This window comes from Carcharhinus amblyrhynchos, chromosome 12, assembly GCF_965287045.1.
Source record: "Carcharhinus amblyrhynchos chromosome 12, sCarAmb.v2.hapA, whole genome shotgun sequence".
Taxonomy (NCBI): Eukaryota; Metazoa; Chordata; class Chondrichthyes; order Carcharhiniformes; family Carcharhinidae; genus Carcharhinus; species Carcharhinus amblyrhynchos.
In genome coordinates, this window is record NC_137335.1 from 83,037,742 (window position 1) to 83,059,444 (window position 21,703).

The 21,703-nt window shown below is 40.8% G+C and overlaps 1 protein-coding gene across 1 annotated transcript in view; it reads left to right on the top strand.

The window, feature by feature from the left end:
• The window catches only part of vta1 (vesicle (multivesicular body) trafficking 1), a 142,587-nt gene that overhangs the window by 47,361 nt on the left and 73,523 nt on the right, over positions 1 to 21,703 (top strand). Inside the window, exons 2-3 of the mRNA XM_080200848.1 lie at positions 7,296 to 7,390; positions 20,192 to 20,319. Of these exons, the coding sequence (XP_080056974.1) occupies positions 7,296 to 7,390; positions 20,192 to 20,319 (223 nt within the window). The remainder of the gene's footprint in view (positions 1 to 7,295; positions 7,391 to 20,191; positions 20,320 to 21,703) is intronic.

A 21,703-nucleotide genomic window follows, 5' to 3' on the forward strand; every position in this document is an offset into this window, starting at 1 on the left:
AAACACACATCTTCATTCATTTGGGAAGCACAGCTAGCTCACTTCATCTTAAACTACCATAGTGGGTTGCAAAGTGCTTGTGGTCATTTTCTTCATCTTGTCTAAACATTTTACTGAAAATGATGTAAATAAACAAGAAATGGAGGGGGAATTACACTATGTTCAGGTTTTATTGAATTCTAAAGCAATTATTGTAAAGAAAGAGCTATTTGTCTTCTGAAAAGAAAAGCAAGACAATAACTGTATGCCTTATTACAATCTTAGTCACAGTGACTGCATAACCAAAAAAGACTATTTAATTGACTCTACAATGTCTTAAATCATCCTGAGGTCATGAAAGACATAGGCATAAATGTAGGCCATTTGTCCCTTATAGATATATGCCATACATTGGACAAGCCTTCTGTTTAAGTTTTGTTGCCAGTGTCCATTTTGTAACTTTGACAGCTGTGCCAAAGTCAAATACTCTTTGATGCCTAAACCTGGAACTAAAATTGATGGTGCGAACTTGGCAGTTTGGAAAACAGTAACAATAAAACGTTTACTGAACAGCCCAGGGTCGAAGCCTATAGTGCAGGACAACACCAAAGTTAAATAGAGTCAGACAGAAAGATAAGTTAATAAAGGGGACGAGACTAGTTGACGCCAAGTTTGGTTTTAAAAGTCTGTCAACCGTACGATGAAGAGAGATAAAAATATTTTACCACTTTAAAAGCACTATACGAATACAAATAGCTGAGTGAAGTTGGTCAGGAAGTTTGAGAAAAGAAAATCATGATATGACTTTTGATTTCAAAACAGGTAGGTTGTATGAGGAACTATTGACTATTGTCACTGATGAGTCAACATATAGGGCATGAGTTTATGGTGATTGAAGAAATCAAATTCAGCAAATATTAAATGGCATTCTAGAATTTTGCTCTTTTGGTGGGTAAATTGATTCCATCAACTTGTCTGTGAAATTTGTCGACCAGTAGTTTGCATTTTTATCTGCAGAATTCTGATGTTAATGTACGGGTGAGCATGCAAGAAATTGAAATGTCGTCATCTGTTTTCAAAATCCTGTCACATTTGTCATAATGCTCATATAGGTGGACCTACTTGAGACAGTAACCAAAAGAAAAAATGCTGGAAAATCTCAGCAGGTCTGGCAGCATCTTCAAGAAAAGAGCTGACGTTTCAAGTCCAAATGATCCTTTTTCACAGCTGAAACAGTAATAGAATTACCCTTCTTGACTCCTGAGAAGTGAAGGGAAAGGGACAGGTTAAAGAGCTGTAGGGTTGTTGAGGTCATGTGAACTTCAGTATGTGCAGAATTTCATGAACAGTAATGAGAAATGCAGACTGTTTATGTTGTCCAAGATTGAAAAGAGCTTGCAAGCTGTCAATCCAGACACATAAGTAATTTGGAAGGATGAGTAGAACCAGCTATGGTCGTAATCCTGAAGGACAAGTCTTGAAAAGATTTGAACCAGCTGTGGTCATAACCCTGAAGGACAAGTCTTGAAACAGATTAATGGTGCAAATTCTGTTGTACTCTGTTGGAAATCGAATACTTTTAAAAGAATTGCAACACTCAAGTAACCTCTCTTCATTTGTGACAATTCACATGCAATGATCACTGACTATTCACTTCAACCATTCAAGTGTAAGAACACCAAGGTGCAGGGCAGGAGATGAAGCTGCTATCCATCTGGCTAACCCCAATACAAATATATAATAATCATTCATTCCCTTAAAAATTAACCAGTTCCTTAAATATTGGCACGGTAGTTAGCACTGCTGTCTGACAGCACTAGGGATCTGGGTTTGATTCCCTGCTTGGATCACTGTCTGTGCTGAGTTTGTATGTTCTCCCTGTGCCTGCGTGGGTTGCCTCCCACAGTCCAAAGATGTGCAGGTTAGGTGCCATTGGCCATGTTAATTCTCCCTCTGTGTACCCAACTGGTGCCAGAGTATGGCGCCTTTGTGTGCCAAAGTTACTTTGACAAAGTAACTTAATTGCAGTGTTAATGTAAACCTACTTGTAACTAATAAATAAACTTTACTAACTTGTACTTTATATTTCCATACTATAACCTGAATTTCATTCCTGGGCAGATCATTCCACATTATTCACCACCACCTGTTAAGAGTGGTTCGATCTAAACTGCTTGTGTATTGCTCCTCTTCCAAAGTTTGATTTTATGTCCTATGGTTTTAGAGATTGAGGCAATCTTGAACATAATATTGTGGTTCAGTTTATGAATTTGGTTTAGAATCTGAAATATTTTAACAAAAACTTTCAGTTATAATATTTCCATATTCCAGATGTTCCAAAATGCTTTACAGACAAGCGAATACTTTTGTAATCTAGTCACTGTTGGCAGCATGTAGCACAGCAAGTAGGACTGTTGCCTCACAGCGCCAGGGACCTGGGTTTGATTCCGGCTTGGGTCAATGCCTATGTGGAGTTTGCACATTCTCCCTGCATCTGTGTGGGTTTCCTCTGAGTGCTTCAGTTTCCTCCCACAGTCTGAAAGACGTGATGGTTAGGTGCATTGACCCGGACAGACGCCGGACTGTGGCGACTAGGGGAATTTCATGGTAACTTCATTGCAGTGTTCATGTAAGCCTTACTTGTGATTAATAAATAAACTTTAACTTTTAATGTAAAGAACGGACCTGCCAACTTGCATTCAGCAAGGTCCTACAAACAGCGCTGAAATGACTGACCAGATAATCTGCTGCGCTGATGTTTGGTTGACAGAGAAAGGATCACCAGGACACAGGACCTGCACTCTATAGATGCACAAAATGTGGCGCAGGAGTAGGCCCATTGAGCCTTTTCCACTATTCAACATGATTGTGGATGATCCTTTGTTTCAAATCCATTTTTCTGACCAAATCCCACCCTTATATCATTCAATTCCCTGCAAAATCAAAAATCTGTTTATCCCAGCTTTTCATGTATTTAATGATGGCACATGTACATCTCTGAGATAGAGAATTATTCCAAAGACAATCAACTCATTGAACAAAGTAATTTCTTCCCATCTCATTCCTAAAGGATTGGCCCTTTATGCAGAGACTACCCCTGTGTTCTAGATTCCCCAACCAGCAAGAACAATTTTTCAGCATCCGCCCTTTCAAGCCTCATCAGAATCGTTTATGTTCCAGTGAGATCGCCGTCTCATTCCTCCCAACTCCACAGAATATAGGTCCTATTTGCTCAGATTATCATCATAGGACAGCTCTTCTTATCCCAGGGACAAATTTAGTGAACCTTTGTTATATCGCCTGCAATTCAAGTTAAAAATCTTTAACGTTCACATTAGACAGTTGATGGGGTATTGGTTTGATGTCTGAATTGGTTTTAATGTTGAACTGGAACAGTGATCTGAATTGTGTTTTCAATCTCTGAAGTGGGACTCAGAAGGACAGGCTGGCAACTGAATCACTGTTGATTCACAATTTATCCCTGAGCCTCCTGAAACAATCTGGAACATTTCAATCTCCCCCCCAGCTCATCCGATTTAAAACAGTGGTTTGGGTGTGGCGTATGACTGTAACTATTTATTAGTGGTGAGGTATATTCTATAGTGCTCCTTACTCTCCAAAGTAGGAAGTTAAAGGGCGGGTTTAAGGTGGGGCAGCACCCGGGCTACCAGCTAGGACTGGAACCTGTCAGAACTGGAGCGATCGTCAGTTTGTCTGACGTGTTGATGTGGATATATTTGGCTTGTTTTCTCTGCGTTTCTTGGGCTGGCAGTAGGCATAAGTAGGACACTGAAACAGGAGCTAAAATTTAGCTGTTTTCCACTGTCTGCAGGAGAGACATTGTATTAGTTCAAAAACTGCAATACAAGCCTGACCAGTCTGTCACCTTACATATGATGGAAACACACCAGCATTGTTTAGATAAATGCAATTTACTTTTGGGCAGCACCTCTTTCAGCTGTCAGTATGGACGGTGGCAACTATTGTTCTTGTCATTACACAGTACCATTTACACTGATAATTAAGTGTTGTCACCTCTGGGTTTTTTAGGGTAATAACTAGCTGGTAGTTGCTGTGACATTTTAGCCAATAAATACTGTAATACAATAATGTCATTATGTGATGAAGCTTTGTGCTCAGCAGGGTGGAGGGACATTACTGCTGCAATCCACTCTCCCCTGACTTCTCCAAGTTGGGTATGGATGGGATGGTATAAATACATGGTGATATTCTATCCACTCTCTTCACCTGATGAATTTAGTACGAATCTGCCCTGATCCTCGATGATCACGCTGATTGTTAACAACAGGAATTTTGATTTCTACATCTACTTTAACATAGTGAAACACTCCAAAATACTTCATAATAGCATTACCAAAAAAAAACATGGAGTCATATGAATGGATCTCCCATATATTAAGCTGATCTTTTTCTACACCCTGCAACGCTATATATGCTGTACTCTTTCCTTTCCTTTCCTTCTCCCTATGTACTCTATGAACGGTATGTTTTAACTGCATAGTGCACAAAATATAATGCTTTTCGCTGTATCCCAATGCCTGTGACAATAATAATGCAAACAAAATCAAATAAGGAGATATTAGTACAGATGGCCAGAAGCTTTGTCAAAGGAATTGGTTTTAAGATGCCTCTTAAAGGAAGGGACAGAGTTGAAGAGGCCTAGGACGGGAATTCCAGAGTTTGGGGCCAATACAACTGAAGGCATTGCCACCAATGGTGGAGCACACAGCCGAGAGGTGTGTATAATATACATATATATATATATCTTGTCATGGCTAATTTCTAAAATTTTACAAAGGCCTTAAAATGCCTGAAGTTATATCTTTCTGTGACACTGAACAAAATGAGCTTCTGTGGTGGTGTCACAGAATCCTGTGCCTTGTTATCACTGAAGAGACACTAACAACCCCTTTGGCTGGCCATCTGGTGCATTTGACAATCTGGGGATCCCAATTGGTAATCCACGCCCAATGTCGAAGGTATTGTGAAGAGGTGGAGTCATGTGACAGAGAATCGTCAGCCAACACTATTACTGTAGGAGGGAGTCGAGCCATAAGACATAAGAGCAGAATTAGGCCACTCAGCCCATTGAGTCTGCTCCGCCATTCAGTCGTGGCTGATATTTTTCTCAGCAGTTTTATTCTAATGGAGCCTAGTCATGAATGTTTAACACTTTTCCAGTGACTTTACATGATGAAATAGCAAATGGAGATGAATCAGTGTTGTATGTGATGACAGAGTTGGAACAGTGTAGATGGGGCCGGGTATTCAATTTATGCTGCTGCTTGTAGATGTAAAAATAGTAGATTGTTTCTTTTCAATATAGCAAGGTAATTGTTGTAGGGCAATACTGGGGATGATGTCTTTTATATTTTAATTTATACGCCTGTTCATACGTCGTTTAATTTTAGTATAATACATTTCTGTTTCTTGTCAAAATGGCCATCTGGGCAAAGTTGTTGTACCAGTGGCAAAATGAAGCAAAATAAAAACACTGCCACCTTGCCCACTTTATGGAAACCCACCTTCGGCTGGAATAGTGAGTGTTATCTTGGAGACCTTGACAAACTTCAGGAAAAACTTTTATTCCACATGCGTGAGGGAGAGGTAAACTCGGGCCTGAAATCTCAGGTTGCCTGTGAGTCCTCTCTGTCTCTGGTAGATTTGGTACAAGTTAACATACTGTTTTGAGTCACAAAGGTTTATATTAGCATATTAATTCCTCAAGTTGGATACAAAATGACTCTTTTAATCTCGTTATGCAGACTGCATTGTTCAGTACAACTTTGTTAATCAGTTTCTTGGGCAATTACATTTATCCGATTGTAATGTCAAAGTGTTGTATTTGCCCAATTGATTTGCGCTGATGTGTTAATATCCCCCTCTGCTACATGATGATGTTTTATAGAAGACTATACCCTTCCTAGACTATATAGAGCCTGGCTGTCTTAACGCCAGTTCTCCCATTGTCGTGACAATTCCAGCAATCTCCCATACTTCAGAAATTGATAGCATGCATTAATCATTATCTGTTGGCAGAGCAGAGCTGTAGCTGCCTGCATTAACCCTTTCCTTCCCTCTGGTGAAGTCCAGCCCCCTGGGCTTGCTCTATGTAGCCCGCATGTATTATACTAAAATTAAATGACATATGAACAGGCGTATAAATTAAAATATAAAAGACATCATCCCCAGTATTGCCCTACAACAATTACCTTGCTATATTGAAAAGAAACAATCTACTATTTTTACATCTACAAGCAGCAGCATAAATTGAATACCCGGCCCCATCTACACTGTTCCAACTCTGTCATCACATACAACACTGATTCATTTCCATTTGCTATTTCATCATGTAAAGTCACTGGAAAAGTGAATTATAGAGCATCGATTTTCAGCCTGTCAACTTCCTTAAACAAATAACCACATTGGACTTTGATTCTGGACTAAGCAATTCCTTTCTCTATGGTATGGGCCTTGTAAATCTTCCTTGTTTCTATCCTTTTACAGTATGAATGCTCAAAAGGTTACATGGCGAACTGCCTCTGACATTTGGTCATGTGCAAATAAACTAATCCTTTGAGTTCATCCTATCTCGAGTTTACTGTCAAATTATAAATAGAGTATTGGATCACACCTAAACTGAGGGATTGGGAAATACACTAGTGTTTATAAAGAGTGAAGCAACACTCAAACTTCTTTCTGTTTAGATTGGTGGCAAAAGGAAAATCAGGGCTGTTAAAATTAACCCCCTCCTGTCTGTAACAACTATAATATGGAAACACAGCTCAGTGGAAATGTGCCTGCTCTGTTCTCCCCTCTGCTACAGCTCTCCTTTGTGCCTGGCCATATGGCTTTCGCATGCCATTCTCCTTCCTCTTGCCCTAAGTCAAGGATTACCAGATCACATGGGCCAGTATTTCTAATTCATAGTGTCATGTAATGCAGAAAATACCCTTCAGCCCATCAAGTCTGCACTGACAATAACTACGACTAGAATCATGCTAATCCTAATTATTCAAGAAAATTACACTTGATCCCTTTGCATTTGAGCAAACTCTTGAAAATCCTTTTCAAACATTCTTAAAACCAATTAAAAGTTCCACAGACATTTTAAAGAATTACAAAATTTCCTTACTGCACCGCTTTTGAGTCAAAGGTTGTGGTACTATTGTATTTGCTCCTTATGATCATGAAAGGTAGTAGTTCTTGTTATCTGTATGTTCAATCTTCTTAGAATTTGCTGGTTTGTTCTTTTTGTGTTTTCTTTTTAACTTAACTTACTTTTATTTGTGCAGGTCGCCTGTATGCTATGCAAACTGGAATGAAGATTGATAGTAAAACGCCAGAATGCCGCAAGTTCTTGGTGAAACTAATGGATCAACTGGAGATTGTAAGGATCAATTTAAAAGTTATTCTTAGTCTTGTGTCAGAAGACAGGGGTATTTAGATCAGGTGATAAAATATAAATCCATTCCAAAGTTTAAGTGTTTAAGTTTATTCATTGCATTAACACTGCAATGAAGTTACTGTTGAAATCCAGTTTACATCCAGTGCTCCACATCAAAGAGTGGCCCCGAGAGAAATCAAAACCTAAAAACTCTTAAGCTCCAAGTAGTGGGGGCGCTGCGATGGAGGGAATTGCAGGACCTTCCGAGTTGAATCGGTCAATTGGTCTTCCTCATCCTTCACTCAGTTTATGTGGCGAACAATGGGAGAGAAGAGAGGCAGCAGCAAACAAATTTGTGGTTCAATGTGTTCCATAATCTCAGTGCCACTTTATGACCCATCTTGGTTGATGATGGCCTTCGAAGTATCTTAAAGAATGTGTGATTAGATGGTCATGAACGTTAAATGAACAGCGAGTTTTGTATGTGATTGCTCTGCTGCAACTTTCTTTAGCCTCTTGGCCTTGGTGGAAAAAACATGTTAGCCATTTTTATAAAGTGGCAGGTTGGTACATCTGTCGCTGCCACATTACAATAAGAGATGCAAGGCTGCTGGTTCTAATAGCAGCCATTATTTTCCTGTCGCCCAATAATGTCAGAGCCACAGTGAATGTAGGAGTTCTTCCTTCTGAAGGTCCAGTACAGACCAGTTAGACCAAAACAAAACTGGACTTGCAAAATTGTGCCTTTGGTTCTGATAGGTGCCATTCCCCTGTGTTAAAAGACAATATTCAGTTTATTTCCAGCCAATTTTTGATCAGTTTGCTGATGGATTTCTACCTTTTACTGAGCATTTTTCAGTATTTTGTGGCGCAGTTTATTATTTGAGCTCCCTGCAGGAGGTAAATGTCTTTTGTATTACTGTGTAAAGGTCCTGAGCACTGAGTGTTATCGCACTTGGGCTCTGCAACAAGTCACTCGTAAAGTTTAAGGAGTATAAATGACTAATGCGTGTTTACTGTATGAGTGGTAATCTGAAATGCTTTTATCTTTAAAGCTGAGCTTTCATTCCCAGGTTTCGTGTAATCCTGTAGCTTCATTTTAAGCATTTCTGAATCTCTACGTCGTTCAGTTTTACAGCTCAGTTTAAAGAGCAAGAACTTTTACAATAATATGAAAGCAAAATAGTGTGAATGCTGGAAACCTGAAATAAAAACAAATTGCTGAAAAAAACTCTAAGTGTGGCAGCATCTGTGGAGAGCAAAATGAGAGTTAAAGTTTTAAGTCCCGAAGACTCCTCTTCAGAGCTGAAGAGGGTTCTTGCAACTTTGGAGCAACCATTTAGCACAGCATTGCCTAAACAATTTGGGGATGTAGTGACATTGTAGGACAGAGAGATGGTGGCATGGTAGTCCTGTCTTTGTGCTGGTAATTCAGAAGCCCAGGCTTCAGGGACATTGATTCAAATCTCACCACAGCAACTGATGGAATTTAAATTCAATTAATAAATCTGAAATAAAAAGCTAGTCTCAGTAACGGTGACCATGACAGCTATTGGTTGTTGGCTGGTTCACTCATGTCCTTCAGGGAAGGAAATTTGCTATTCTTGCCTTGTCTGCCCTACATGTGACTCAAAATCCAGAGCCGCATGGTTGACTCCTAATTGTGCTCTGAAATGGCTGAGCAAGCCACTCAGTCCAGGGCAGTTAGGGATGGACAACAATGCAGGCTTTGCCAGCGATATACCCGTCCTGTGAAAGAAACAATGTTCTGATATGACTCCATTTTACCATTTGCAAATTAACATGACTCCAGATACTAACAAAATAAAAACAATAATGAAACAGCATATTAAAATATAATACATAATTCTTAAAGTTTTCATATTAAAGATCAACGTAAAATACATCATAAATATGAAAATCTGGAACCTCAGTTACTGGGCTGACATCGGTCAAAGTTTTAAAGTTTATTTATTAGTGTTTTTATTACTGTCACAAGTGGGCTTGCATTAACACTGCAATGTTAATTTCACAGCTGTGAAAATCCCCTTGTCGCCACACTCTGGCGCCTGTTCAGGTACATTGAGGGAGAATTTAGCATGGTCAATGCACCTAACCAGCACAAATTTCGGACACTGGGAGGAAACCGGAGCATCCGGGGGAAACCCACACAGACCCGGAGAGAACGTGGGAGATTCCACACAAACAGTGACCCAAGCTGGGAATCAAACCTGGGTCCCTGGCGCTGTGAGGCAGCAATGCTAACCACTGTGCCACCGTGCCACCCCAGTCACTAAATCTCAATCTGCCTCCACCTCAACCCCTCCAGGAAACCTCTCGCATTTTTACACAATTGCGTCAGAGCATGCCTAATCAGAGCCATTACAGCCAGAGTATCTTCACTGGGAATTTATCATTGATTGGTCGCCAGGACACTTATGAGCAGCCAGGAGAGTAATGTAATTTTACTTCTCCCAACCCTGTTCATGGTTTCTGCAACTCTATTTGTGGTCAGGACTATAGTTTAGGAGCCCCTGACCTCAGAATTTTGTGTACTGAGGTCAGGTTACTTTTCATTAATCCATCGGTTTGGCATGAGAACACAATATCATCATTAGTTGCAATGGCAGTGGCATTGTGATGAGCAGAAAGAAGAACAAAGCAGCTAATTGTCTTCATTCTCAAAGGTAGTTTAGGTTCAGAACCAATTTATTTCTCCACTTTTTTCCTTAGCTTTCATTAATAAAGAACTTGTTTATCTTCCCTCTCTATAACCATGTATTTCATTTTTCTAGAAAAATTAACCTGTGGCCAGGAATTCTCCGATTTGTAATGAAGTATCAGCAAGGGTATTCATCAATTGTGGTTAACATTTTTTCCACCCTCACAGCTTGGTGCACACGTGTAGCTGGCTGTTCCTATAAATGATCGAGCGAGTTTAGGTAAAAGCCTTAAATTTCCAGGTAAAGTAGCAGCAGCCACTGAAAGGGATCATTCAACATTTTCACAAGAAATGTAGTGTTTTTTTTTATTTCTAGTCTCCAACACTCCAAAAAAGGAATTCAACCATAAAAAGAGAAACAAAGATAATTCTGTACCTCTGCTGAACAGTGATGTTGGCTATAAACCCATTTATATTGAGTTTTATTTTAAAGGATCCTGTGGGGAAATCAGGCAAGTCTTTTTTGTGGAAGGGCCAGTAGACAAGGAGATCACTGAAGTTGATTAATGAAAGTGGAATATGCACTGCGGGAGTGGGAGGGGGGCACAGTTTCTGTGCGGAGCAATATGGTGAGAAGGTTGATGGGCAAGCAAACCGAACTGAAAAAATGATGGGACTTTTGAGCCCATTGCCTGTCCCTAAAAATTCTTCACAGCAAAAACAGAAAATGTTGGAAAATCTCAGCAGGTCTGACAGCATCTGTGGAGAGAGAATAGAGCCAATGTTTTGAGTCAGGCTGATCCTGCAAAGGGAAGGAATCTGTCGACCTTACCTGCTCTGGCCTACATATGACTTCAGAGCAACACAATATCGTTGACTCTCAATTACCCACTGGCAATTCGGGATGGGCAATAAATACTGATCAGCCAGTGATGTCCATGCCCCACAAATGAATTTAAAAAAAAGTGTTATTTGCCAAAATCAGGGTTATCCATGAAATTGCTGCCCTTGATCCTTTCAGCAATTAAGTTGCTGACAAAGCAATGTCATTAGTAATATTGGTAAGTTGCTGCAATGCATCCTACAGATTGTACACACTGCTGTCACTATGACCTAGGGATGGAGCGAATCGATATTTGGTCCAACAAATAGCCATTCATCAAATGAACTGCTCTTTCCTGAATGGTGCCAAACCTCTTGAGTTTAGTGATGGGTTCCATCCAGCTAGGTTTTTATGTTATATTTATCTCATTGAAAAAGAATTGAAAGAAGGCAGAATGAAGCATTCACCTCTTCATTTCTCTTCGTAATTCTTATCTCTATCCCGTGTTGTTACATCCCTTTTGTCACATTCTTTCAAAGTCCAGCAGGATGAGCTTCTAGAAGGCCTTGATAGGGTAGTTGCTGAAAGATTGTTTCCACTGGTTACAGCATCTAAAGCATGGGGCCAGAATCTCAGGATAAGGGCTGTCCATTTAGGACGGAGAGGAGGAGAAATTTCTTCACACAATGAGTTTGAATCATTGGAATTCTCTACCCCAAGGATTGTGGACAATTTAATGCATCATTTAATGTATGTTATGGCTGGGATAGGCAAACTTCTGATGTCATGGGGAATTGAAGAATATGGGCAGTCAATGGGAAAGTGGAGTTGAAGCGCAAGATTGTATTGACTGGCAGAGCAGGCTCAATGGGGCATATGGTCTATTTCTGTTTCTTGTCAAAATGGCCATCTGGGCAAAGTTGTTGTACCAGTGGCAAAATGAAGCAAAATAAAAACACTGCCACCTTGCCCACTTTATGGAAACCCACCTTCGTCTGGAATAGTGAGCAACCTTTTCATCTGTCAAATGCAAACTTTGTCCCTAGCTTCACATTCATATACACAGACTTTCCAGTGAAGCGATTGCAGAATGGTAATATGGGAAGAAAACATTTATGGATTCCTCCTCATCCCTTCCAAAGCACCTCCCCAATCTCAGTGCTAAATAGAATTGTTGTATTCTTACTTCCTTCCTGATTAAGAACTGCAGGCTTGCCACAGAGCTGCCCTGAAACCAGGGTTCACCTGGTCTACATGGCTCAGTATCACACCAGCTGGTGTAATTAATGATCAGCGTGCCACCTCATCAATAGATAGTTTGAGTGACCCTTTATCGACCATCTGTAAGCAAGGAGTGCACCTGTGATGAATTGAAATTTCTGTACCTGCAAATGAACAGGCTGCTGAAAGTTCAATTACTCTGTATCTGGCATGAGCTGTCAATGGATACAATAAAGTGGAGATCTTTTCTAAGCTGCTGGTTTACATTCTTGGAGATCTTTGTACGCCTAAAATCTGAAGCATTGCTGCCAGGGAGAGAATAATCTTGGCATTCGAGCAGAAGGAAAATAAAAACAATGCCTGCATTGAAGAGAGCTAAATCTTCCTCCTCCGCAACAACCTGTCCAAATTGGTTACTGTTATTAAACTAGATCCAGAACGTTGGGTTTCAAAGGCTTAAAAAAAGAGAGAATGAGTGTTTCTGCTGAATGTACTGCAAACATCTTGAGTTGGAAGAAGTAGATTCAAAAATGTTGGATTTTTTTTTGTTGGAAGTTGAATTTCTTACCCCAATGGGAGGCCTGTCAGGTAGAATCGTAGAATGGTAGCATCTACAGTGTAGGAGGAGGCCATTTTTTAAAACTTTATTTTGTTAGTCACAAGTCGGCTTGCATTCACATTGTCATGAAGTTACTGTGAAAATTCCTTAGTCGGCACACTCCAGCGCCTGATCGGGTACGCTGAGGGAGAATTTAGCAAGGCCAATGCACCTAACCAGCACGTCTTTCAGACTTGTTGGGGGAAAGTGGAGCACCCAGAGGAAACCCACGCTGACACGGGAAGAACGTGCAAACTCCACACAGACAGTGACCCAAACCGGGAATCGAGCCCAGATCCCTGGCACTGTGAGGAAGCAGTGCTAAGCACTGTGCCATTACAGTTTGGTCCATCTAGCCTGCACCAACAACAATCCATCCAGGTCTTATCCCCATAACCCCACATATTTACCCTGCTAATCTTCCTGACACTAAGGGGCAATTTATCATGGCCAATTTATCATGGCCAATCAACCTAACGCACACATCTTTGGAGTCAGTTGTCCTTGAATCTTCCCTGATGAGGCTTTGCTAAATAAGTTGTAACTGTGACTGAGAATAGGCTGGAATGTTGATGTGGAGCCACTCGATCGTGAGAAAAAGCTCATCTGACTGGATTTATGCATTTCTTAAAATCAGCCTTTTTCTTCATTTTTCATTATAAAATATAGCAATCTTCAAACAAAGAGTGGCCTTTAGACTATATTCTTGCATCAACACGTTCTTTCAATCGTTTCCATAATTTTTCTCATTTAAAACACTGGCTTGTCTAGAGTTTTGCATTCACTTCTAGCATTCACTTTAGGAAAGATGGGAAGGCATTCGAGGAGGTACAGAAAAAAAATCACCAAAATAGTTCCAGCATTGAGAAACTTCGGTTGTGAAGATAGGTGGGAGACGTTGGGACTGTTTTCCTTGTAGAAGGGAAAGTCGAGGGGGAAATTTGGTAGAAACGTTCAAAATTATGATGGGCCAGGACAGAGAAGAAGGGCAAAACTGTTCCCATTGCTGGAATGGTTGAGAACCAGAGGGCTCAGATTTTAGGTAATAGGCAGCTTCCAAACCCACGACCATTTCCATCTAGAAGGACGAGGGCAGCAGATACATGGGAACACCACCGCCTGCAAGTTCCCCTCTAAGCCAATCACTGTCCTGACTTGAAAATATATCACCGTTCCTTCAAAGTCACTGGGTCAAAATCCTGGAATTCCCTCCCTGATGGCATTGTGGATCAACCCACAACACATGGACTGCAGTGATTCAAGGAAGGCAACTCACCACCACCTTCTCAAGGGCAACTAGGTACGGGCAATAAATGCTGACCAGCCAGTGATGCCCATGTCCCACAGACAACTAAAAGTATATTTATAACGAATAAACAGAAGTGTTCAGAGAAAATGGAAACACTTTTTTAAAAAAATGATCCTATGTTTTTTTTCTTCTCAGGTGTCATTCATAATTCCTAGGGGCCCCCAAGACAACCATGGAGGGGTGACAATCCTAACACCATACCACTGAGAGCACGCTGTATTTTTGAAGCTATTATCTTCAGGGTCAAACGCGCTATCAATCCAGGATATTCTGGGATTTTTTGTTTCAATAGTGGAGTGTTCCAGTATATTGTTGATCGCTGACGCTCTGCCTGGTCTACAAAACAAGTCATTGCAGTGCAACTGTGTGGAAAGTACTTGTTGAGAGACTTGCATTTATGTTGCACCTTAGCAAGACAAACATGAGGGGAGGGGGAAGCAGTTAAAATGGATGAGAATTCTTTTTGGTTCAAATTTTAATTTAATTTCAAAGAGACATTGATGGTGACGCTCAATCAATCTTTGTGAAATCAGATCCAACTTTCTACTATATTTCATTGCCTATGTTTTGATCTGATGTTTCAACAGCTTACTGAACTGAGGGATAATGTAATACTGATGACAGGCCAGAGAAGTCTGCGCCAAGTCTGATTTTTATTATTTCCAGGGTCTAAATACCTATCCTCAGTGAATAGAGCTTTTCTGAATTCCTGAAGGTTATGATTGGAAACCTGCCCAAAAAAGGTGATATTTCCACTTATTGTACAGACTAAGAAGCCTGACTGGCCATTGCTTTTCCCGTGAGCTTGGGTGTAAAATCCGCTGGGCTCTTGCGCCATCCTGCCCACTGCTCTTAACCCTCAATTGGACCTGGTGAGGAGGGGCTGTTGGTCATGCATTTAGTATTCCACAATTCAGGATCACTGATACCTGACAATAAGCTGCAAATCCATAATTCAGTTGAGTGATATCCTTAAACCTGTGAACGAAGCTCAAATTATTCACGCAAAATGATGAATTGTTGCATTAAACTTAGTCAGATTTTAAACATTTTAGATCCTTCTCAAAGCTTTCTATGATGGGTGCCCCTGAAATCATCTCTTCAAAGGGAGCTAATGGTCTAGTGTCATTGTCGCTAGATTATCAATCCAGAAACTCTGCTAATGCTCTGGGGACCTGAGTTCATATCCCACCACGGTGGATGGTGGAATTTGAATTCAATAAAAAATATCTGGAATTAAGAATCCACTGATGACCACGAAACCATTGTCGATTGTCAGAGAAACCCATCTGGTTCACTAATATCCTTTATGGAAGGAAATCTGCCATCCTTACCTGGCCTGGCCTACATGTGAATGCAGAACCACAGCAATGTGGTTGATTCTCATCTGCTCTCAGGCAACTTGGGAAGGATAATAAATGCTGGCCAGCCAGCCAGCGACACCCATGTCCCACAAGTGAACAAAAAAAGAGGTATCATTTTAAATTGAAAACTTTTGGCATTGGCTCCCTGAACATAAGAAATAGCCCTTCCTTCTATTGACCCTATAAAAACTCTGCATGACTAAGAAACACTGCGTAATTTAATCTCCCAACAGCAACTCACAGTTGCCAGCAGGTTATGAACATTCATACAAACATAAGAATTAAGAACAGGTGTAGGCCATTTGGGTCTTCAAGTAACCTCTGCCATTCAATAATATCATCGCTGATCTGATTGTAGCCTCAACTCCATTCTACCCCCAGTAACCTTTGAACCCCTTATAGGTCAAGAATGTATCTACCTATACCTTTAAAAATATGTCTGTTGTACCAATGTTACCCTTAATTAACAGTATTACTCCTTCACCTTTTCCTGGCTTCCTGTTCTTTCATGCATTTGAGCACAGACCTGACCTCACCTGGCATCCAAAATGACATTTACAGTCCAGCAAGAACTACTAGACAACTAATAGAAACAGGATAAACAGAAAACGCTGGAACTACTCAGCAAGTCAGGCAGCAACTGTGGAGAGTGAAACAATTAATGTTTCAGATTGATTACTTCTTGTTAGTGACCTGAAATGTTAACTCAGTGTCTGTCTCCACAGATGCTGCCAGAGCTGTTGAGTCCAGCATTTCCTGCTTTTATTTCAGATTTACCGCTTCTGCAATATTAAGCTTCTCCATCACATTTGGGAACCATGGCAGATATTGTTTACCCCTTCACCCAACTTAGAGGAGCAATTCTAGCACACCTGCTACATATCCTACATCAATCACCTAACTACCCATATGCCGCGGTTATTTTGGTTCTGTAGCACAATGCGCTAGTGGCTTTTATCATTCAAAGGCTAAGCAATGTGTGTGTTTATGACAGTGCTGTTTGTTAGACATTGTTGCATTTAACTCCCCAATCTTCAAAACTTGTTGTCTTTTTAATGTAAAAAGTTATGCCATGCAAGCAATATTAATCATTTAAACATGGAAGGTTCTGGTCAGCTGTCAGAATGTACATGCTTGAATCCTATAAACTATTAGAATCATTGAATCATAGGATCATAGAGGATAGAAGAGGCCCTTCAGCCTATTGAGGCCACACCAACACATTAGAAACACCTGAACTCCCATCCCATCCCATCTGCCAGCACTTGGCCCATAGCCCTGAATGTTACGATGTGCCAAGTGCTCATCAGGGTACTTTATAAAGGATGTGAGTCAACCTGCTTCCACCACCCTCCCAGGCAGCACATTCCAGACTGTCACCACCCTCTGGGTAAAAAAGTTTTCCTCACATTCCCCCCTAAATCTCCTGCCCTTCACCTCGAACCTATGCCCCTCATGACTGATCATTCAACTAAGGAGAACAGCTGCTCCTTATCCACACTATCCATGCCCCTCACAATCTTGTACACCTCGGTCAAGTCGCCCCGCAGTCTTCTCTGCTCCAGCGAAAAAACCCAAGCCTACTCAGCCTTACTTCATAGCTTAAATGTTGCATCCCAGACAGCATCCTGGTAAATCTCCTCTGCATTCCCTCCAGTGCAATCGTACCTTTCCTATAATATGGCGACCAGAACTGAACACAGTGCTCTAGCTGTGGCTTCACCAAAGTCTGTACAACTCCAGCATGACTTCCCTGCTTTTGTAATCTGTACCTCAGTTGATAAAGACTGGTGTGCCATATGACTTTTTCACCACCTTACTAACATGCCCTTCCACTGTCAGAGATTTGTGGACAAACATACTAAGGTCCGTTTATTCCACTCAGAGGCGGTAAATGAGTGGAATCGGCTGCTGTTGGTGGTGGTAGACGTGAACTCGCTGGGGTCTTTTGGATGACTTCTGGATGAGTACATGGGATTTAATGGGATTGGGAGTTATAGATAGTTCTATGGCCTGGTAGGTATGGATATGATCGGCGCAACTTATGGGCCGAAGGGCCTGTTTGTGCTGTACTGTTCTATGTTCTTGGTGTTCTACCATTCATTAAGTACTTCCTCATCAAATTACTCCTAAAACATGTCACCTCATACTTTTCAAGGTTAAATTCCATCTGCCATTTATCTGCCCATTTGACCAACCCGTCTATATCTTCTTGTAGCCCAAGACACTGCAGCTCACTTTTAACCATCTGAGCAATCTTTGTGTCATTCGCAAACTTACTAATCGTACCCCCCAGATGGTCATCTATGTCATTTGTATAATTGACAAATAATAGGGTGTTTTTTTCTCTCAAGTTATGGTTGCAAGGAAGAACACTGTACGAATATACAGAAACAAACAGCTGTCCTTAATTAATGTCATTCCAGCAATGAGGTTGTGTGAATATTGTTTTTTTTTCAATAAAGCTCTGCTTTTATTGTGATAAAGTCCAATAATCACATATGAACTATAATAGCACTGTCATTGTGCTGCCAACTCTTCCATTTTAATGGGAAACCATTTATAGTTAAATATTGGGCTTGTGTGTGAGCTTTCCTTCAAAATAGGCCTAACTATGATATTACACTGAAAGTGTCTCCCTCACCTCCCACTGGGAAATGTCATTTCCAAGGCAGGGCTCTGAAACATGATTCTCCAGTTCCTTTCAGGCTCCATTCATTATGAAACTCCCCAGAGCTACTTTGATGTGCTGAAAAGCATTGCCAGAACTTTAAGGATTCCCTCCAGAGCTAGCAAATTCTGTTATTCATACAGTTAATTTCCTACCAGCTCAAAAACAATGAGGCTGATGGCGTGTTTGGATCCAATAATCACTCTGCATCCGTTAATACCTAAACAATCTTGTTTGGATGCTAGCCTGTTGAACAATGATTCCTTGCCAAACCCAGTAATGACTTATTTACACTGACCACAGATCAAACACCAAGGACTGTTAAAAGTCAAAAACTTTGAAGTGAATTCAACACCATATAAATGTGTTTTACCAAAGATATTTCTGAAAAATGAAGGAGTATTCAGGATATGAATGAGAAGGTGAATTTGAAAGCGTTTTAGCCAATTTTTTCTTGAATGATTTAGTGGTCCAAATATTTGTATCAAAATAACACAAAACTCATTTATCTACACACACCATCACAACATCTGGTGAGGGTAGATGTGCGATTGAACATGGAAGTATGAAAACTGCGGTCCTAAGCGTGCTGCACCATCATTGGCTATGTGAAATCAGCATTTTGCTCTCTGCCTCCCCATTCAATGCATTGTAAGGTTCCTCTATTCGCATTGTAATTACAAACTAAACCCGCAAAAGAAAAATGGTGTGTCCATTTCAGCCAAAGCGCACTTGATGTGTATAAATTACATGATTAAATTATGGTGAACATTTCTAACACTGAAAATTAACTGTTACAAGTGAAGAATCCCTTCCTTTCAGGTTTTAATTGTTGAGTTTTTTTTTCAGTCTGAAATTAAGCATGTTTTTTACTTTGTCACTTCTCTCTGTGTCTCTTTTTTTTGTACTGATTTGACAATGGTTAAATTCACCATTCTAATGTACAATCCTTGGTTCAGGTTGTTTTGTTCATTTCACAACCCTTCAATCTGGTTAAGGAGAAGCACAGTTGGCTTGCCCTCCTCATTTACTCAGATACCGTATGACCTGCAGAGGGCCATCTCCCACTTGCAGCACTTGAAGGGTAAAATATCATTGATATTAAACAGGCAAGAACAAGTCTAATTAACAACTGGCGCCATTTGTTGACCTGACACAGCAGTTTGTGGGTCAGTGTCTGCCTTTAAGTTGTCTTTGGCCTGGTTCCTCAGATTTCAAGGAGAATTATGTATTTCTAACCCTACCTTTCAAAGCATTTTATAACCTTGTCTGTCGTTGATCTATAATGGATAGAGTATTTCTCATCTTTTCACGGTATTAACATTTCAAATTCAAGTGCAGTGACTCTCTTTAGATTCAGTCAGAAGTCTCACAACACCAAGTTAAAGTCCAACATGTTTATTTGGTAGCACAAGCTTTTGGAGTGCTGCCCCTTCATCAGGTGAGTGAAGAGTTGGGTTCACAAACATAAGAACATAATAAGAACATATATAGACACAAACTCAATTACAAGATAATGGTTGGAATGTAAGTCTTAACAGGTAATCAAGTCTTTACAGGTGCAGACAATGTGAGTGGAGAGAGGATTAAGCACAGAGGTGTGTATTGTCTGCAGCCAGAACAGTTAGTGAGATTTTGCAAGTCCATGCAAGTCGTGGGGGTTACAGGAAGTGTAACATGAACTCAAGATCCCAGTGTCGATCTTGGCTATCAGTTTCTGCTGGGCAATTCTGTGTTGTGTCTTGAAGGCCGCCTTGGAGAAAGCTTACCCAAAGATCAGAGGCCGAATGCCCTTGATTGCGGAAGTGTTCCCTGACAGGGAGGGAGCACTCCTGCCTGGTGATTGTCGAGCGGGGTTCATTCATCCGTTGTAGTAGTGTCTTTTTAGATTGAAAAGCCAAGGTAGTCAGAGAGCAGACTGAATAAATCAGGGAGTGGTGCTAAAGTAACACCAAGTGGTTTATGTTTTCACACATGCTGAAAGGAAGCATTCCACTTAGGAACACTTGATAGTAACAATGCCTTTCTCCTCCCACGCCCAGCTCTCTCCTTTCCCCGTCAAAAACAGATGCTGTTTGTATCTAATGCCAAAAAATAAATTGCTGTATCATAAGCATTAAAGCTTGCTATTGTTTTTCTTTCTTTTTTCCTTTCAGATGAAGAAACAGTTGGGTGACAATGAATCAGTTACACAAGATGTGGTGGGGAATGCCCATGTAGAGAACTATGCCTACAAAATGTTCCTCTATGCAGATACTGAAGATCGCGCAGGAAGATTTCACAAGTAAGTCTACCAATATGCTTTCTTAAAAAAAAATTCTGATATAGCACATCATACAATATTCCAATGACTTGAAGCAGCCAATTGAGGCTTTCCATCCAAGACTTGTAAAGTCACTGCCAATAGAGATTGCGCATTGCACAGATGTTATAAGAAATTATAGGTTTAAAGTTTGTGTAGTTTTGTGAGCAAAAAGAAAGTCTGATTATCAGAATTAATTTTAAGTTAAAAAGTCTGTCCTTTAAGAGGTATTCTTCGTCAGGTGAGTGCTACCAATGGCAGATATTCAGTTCTCTCAAAGAAGCAAATCTGTGTGTTTCACAACTGGAAACTATGGATGAACACTGCTTGCTGGAGTCCAGGTTTGAGGTGTGCAAGTCTGGTGACCCTGACCTATACAAGAAAGCCAAATATGATCTAAGAAGATCCATCAGAAACGCTTAAAAAAAAGAGTTTCGGACCAAGCTAGAGTCTCAGGCTAGGCACACAAACTCCCACCGAATATTGGCAAAGTCTGCAAGACATAACAGGCTACAAGATGAAGGCATGTAGAATTCCAACATCAGTGCACCGCACCCTGATAATCTCAATGCATTCAATGCCCGTTTTGAGGTCATCAGGAGCACACCTTCAGCCCCGGAAGCCTCGGCTGAACCAGTATCCGATGTCAGATCAGCCTTCTCAAAAGTCAATCCACGGAAAGCGACTGAACCAGATGGGATACCTGGATGAGCACTCAGATCCTGTGCGGACCAGCTGGCAGGGGCATTTGCAGACATATTAACCTCACTTTACACCAATCTGAGGTCCCTCTCTGCTTCAAGACGACAACTATCATACCTGCAGCAAAGAAAAGCCAGGCAGCATACCTGAAAGACTTTTCGCCTTGTGGTTCTGACATCCATCATCATGAAGTGCTTCGAAAGGTTAGTCACGGCACGAATCAATTCTGGCCTCCCGGATGACCTGGATCCACCAGAGACGCCATCTCCCTGGCTCTGCACTCAACTCCAGAACACCTGGATAACAAGGATATTTATGTCAGACATCTGTTTATTGATAGTTCAGCCTTCAACATCATTATTCCTGCAAAACTCATCTCCAAACTCCATGGCCGAGGGCTTGGCTCCTCCCTCTGTGACTGGATCCTAGACTTCCTAACCCACAGATCACAATTGTTAAGAATAGGCAATGACACCACTTCCATGATTATCCTCAACTCAGGTGTACCTCACAAGGCTGTGTTCTCAACCCCTTACTATGACTGTGTGGCTGAATTCTCTTCCAACTCGATTTTCAAGTTTGCTGATGACACTACCATATTGGGTCGGATCTCAAACAATGATGAGACGGAGTACAAGAAAGAGATAGAGAGTTTGGTGAACTG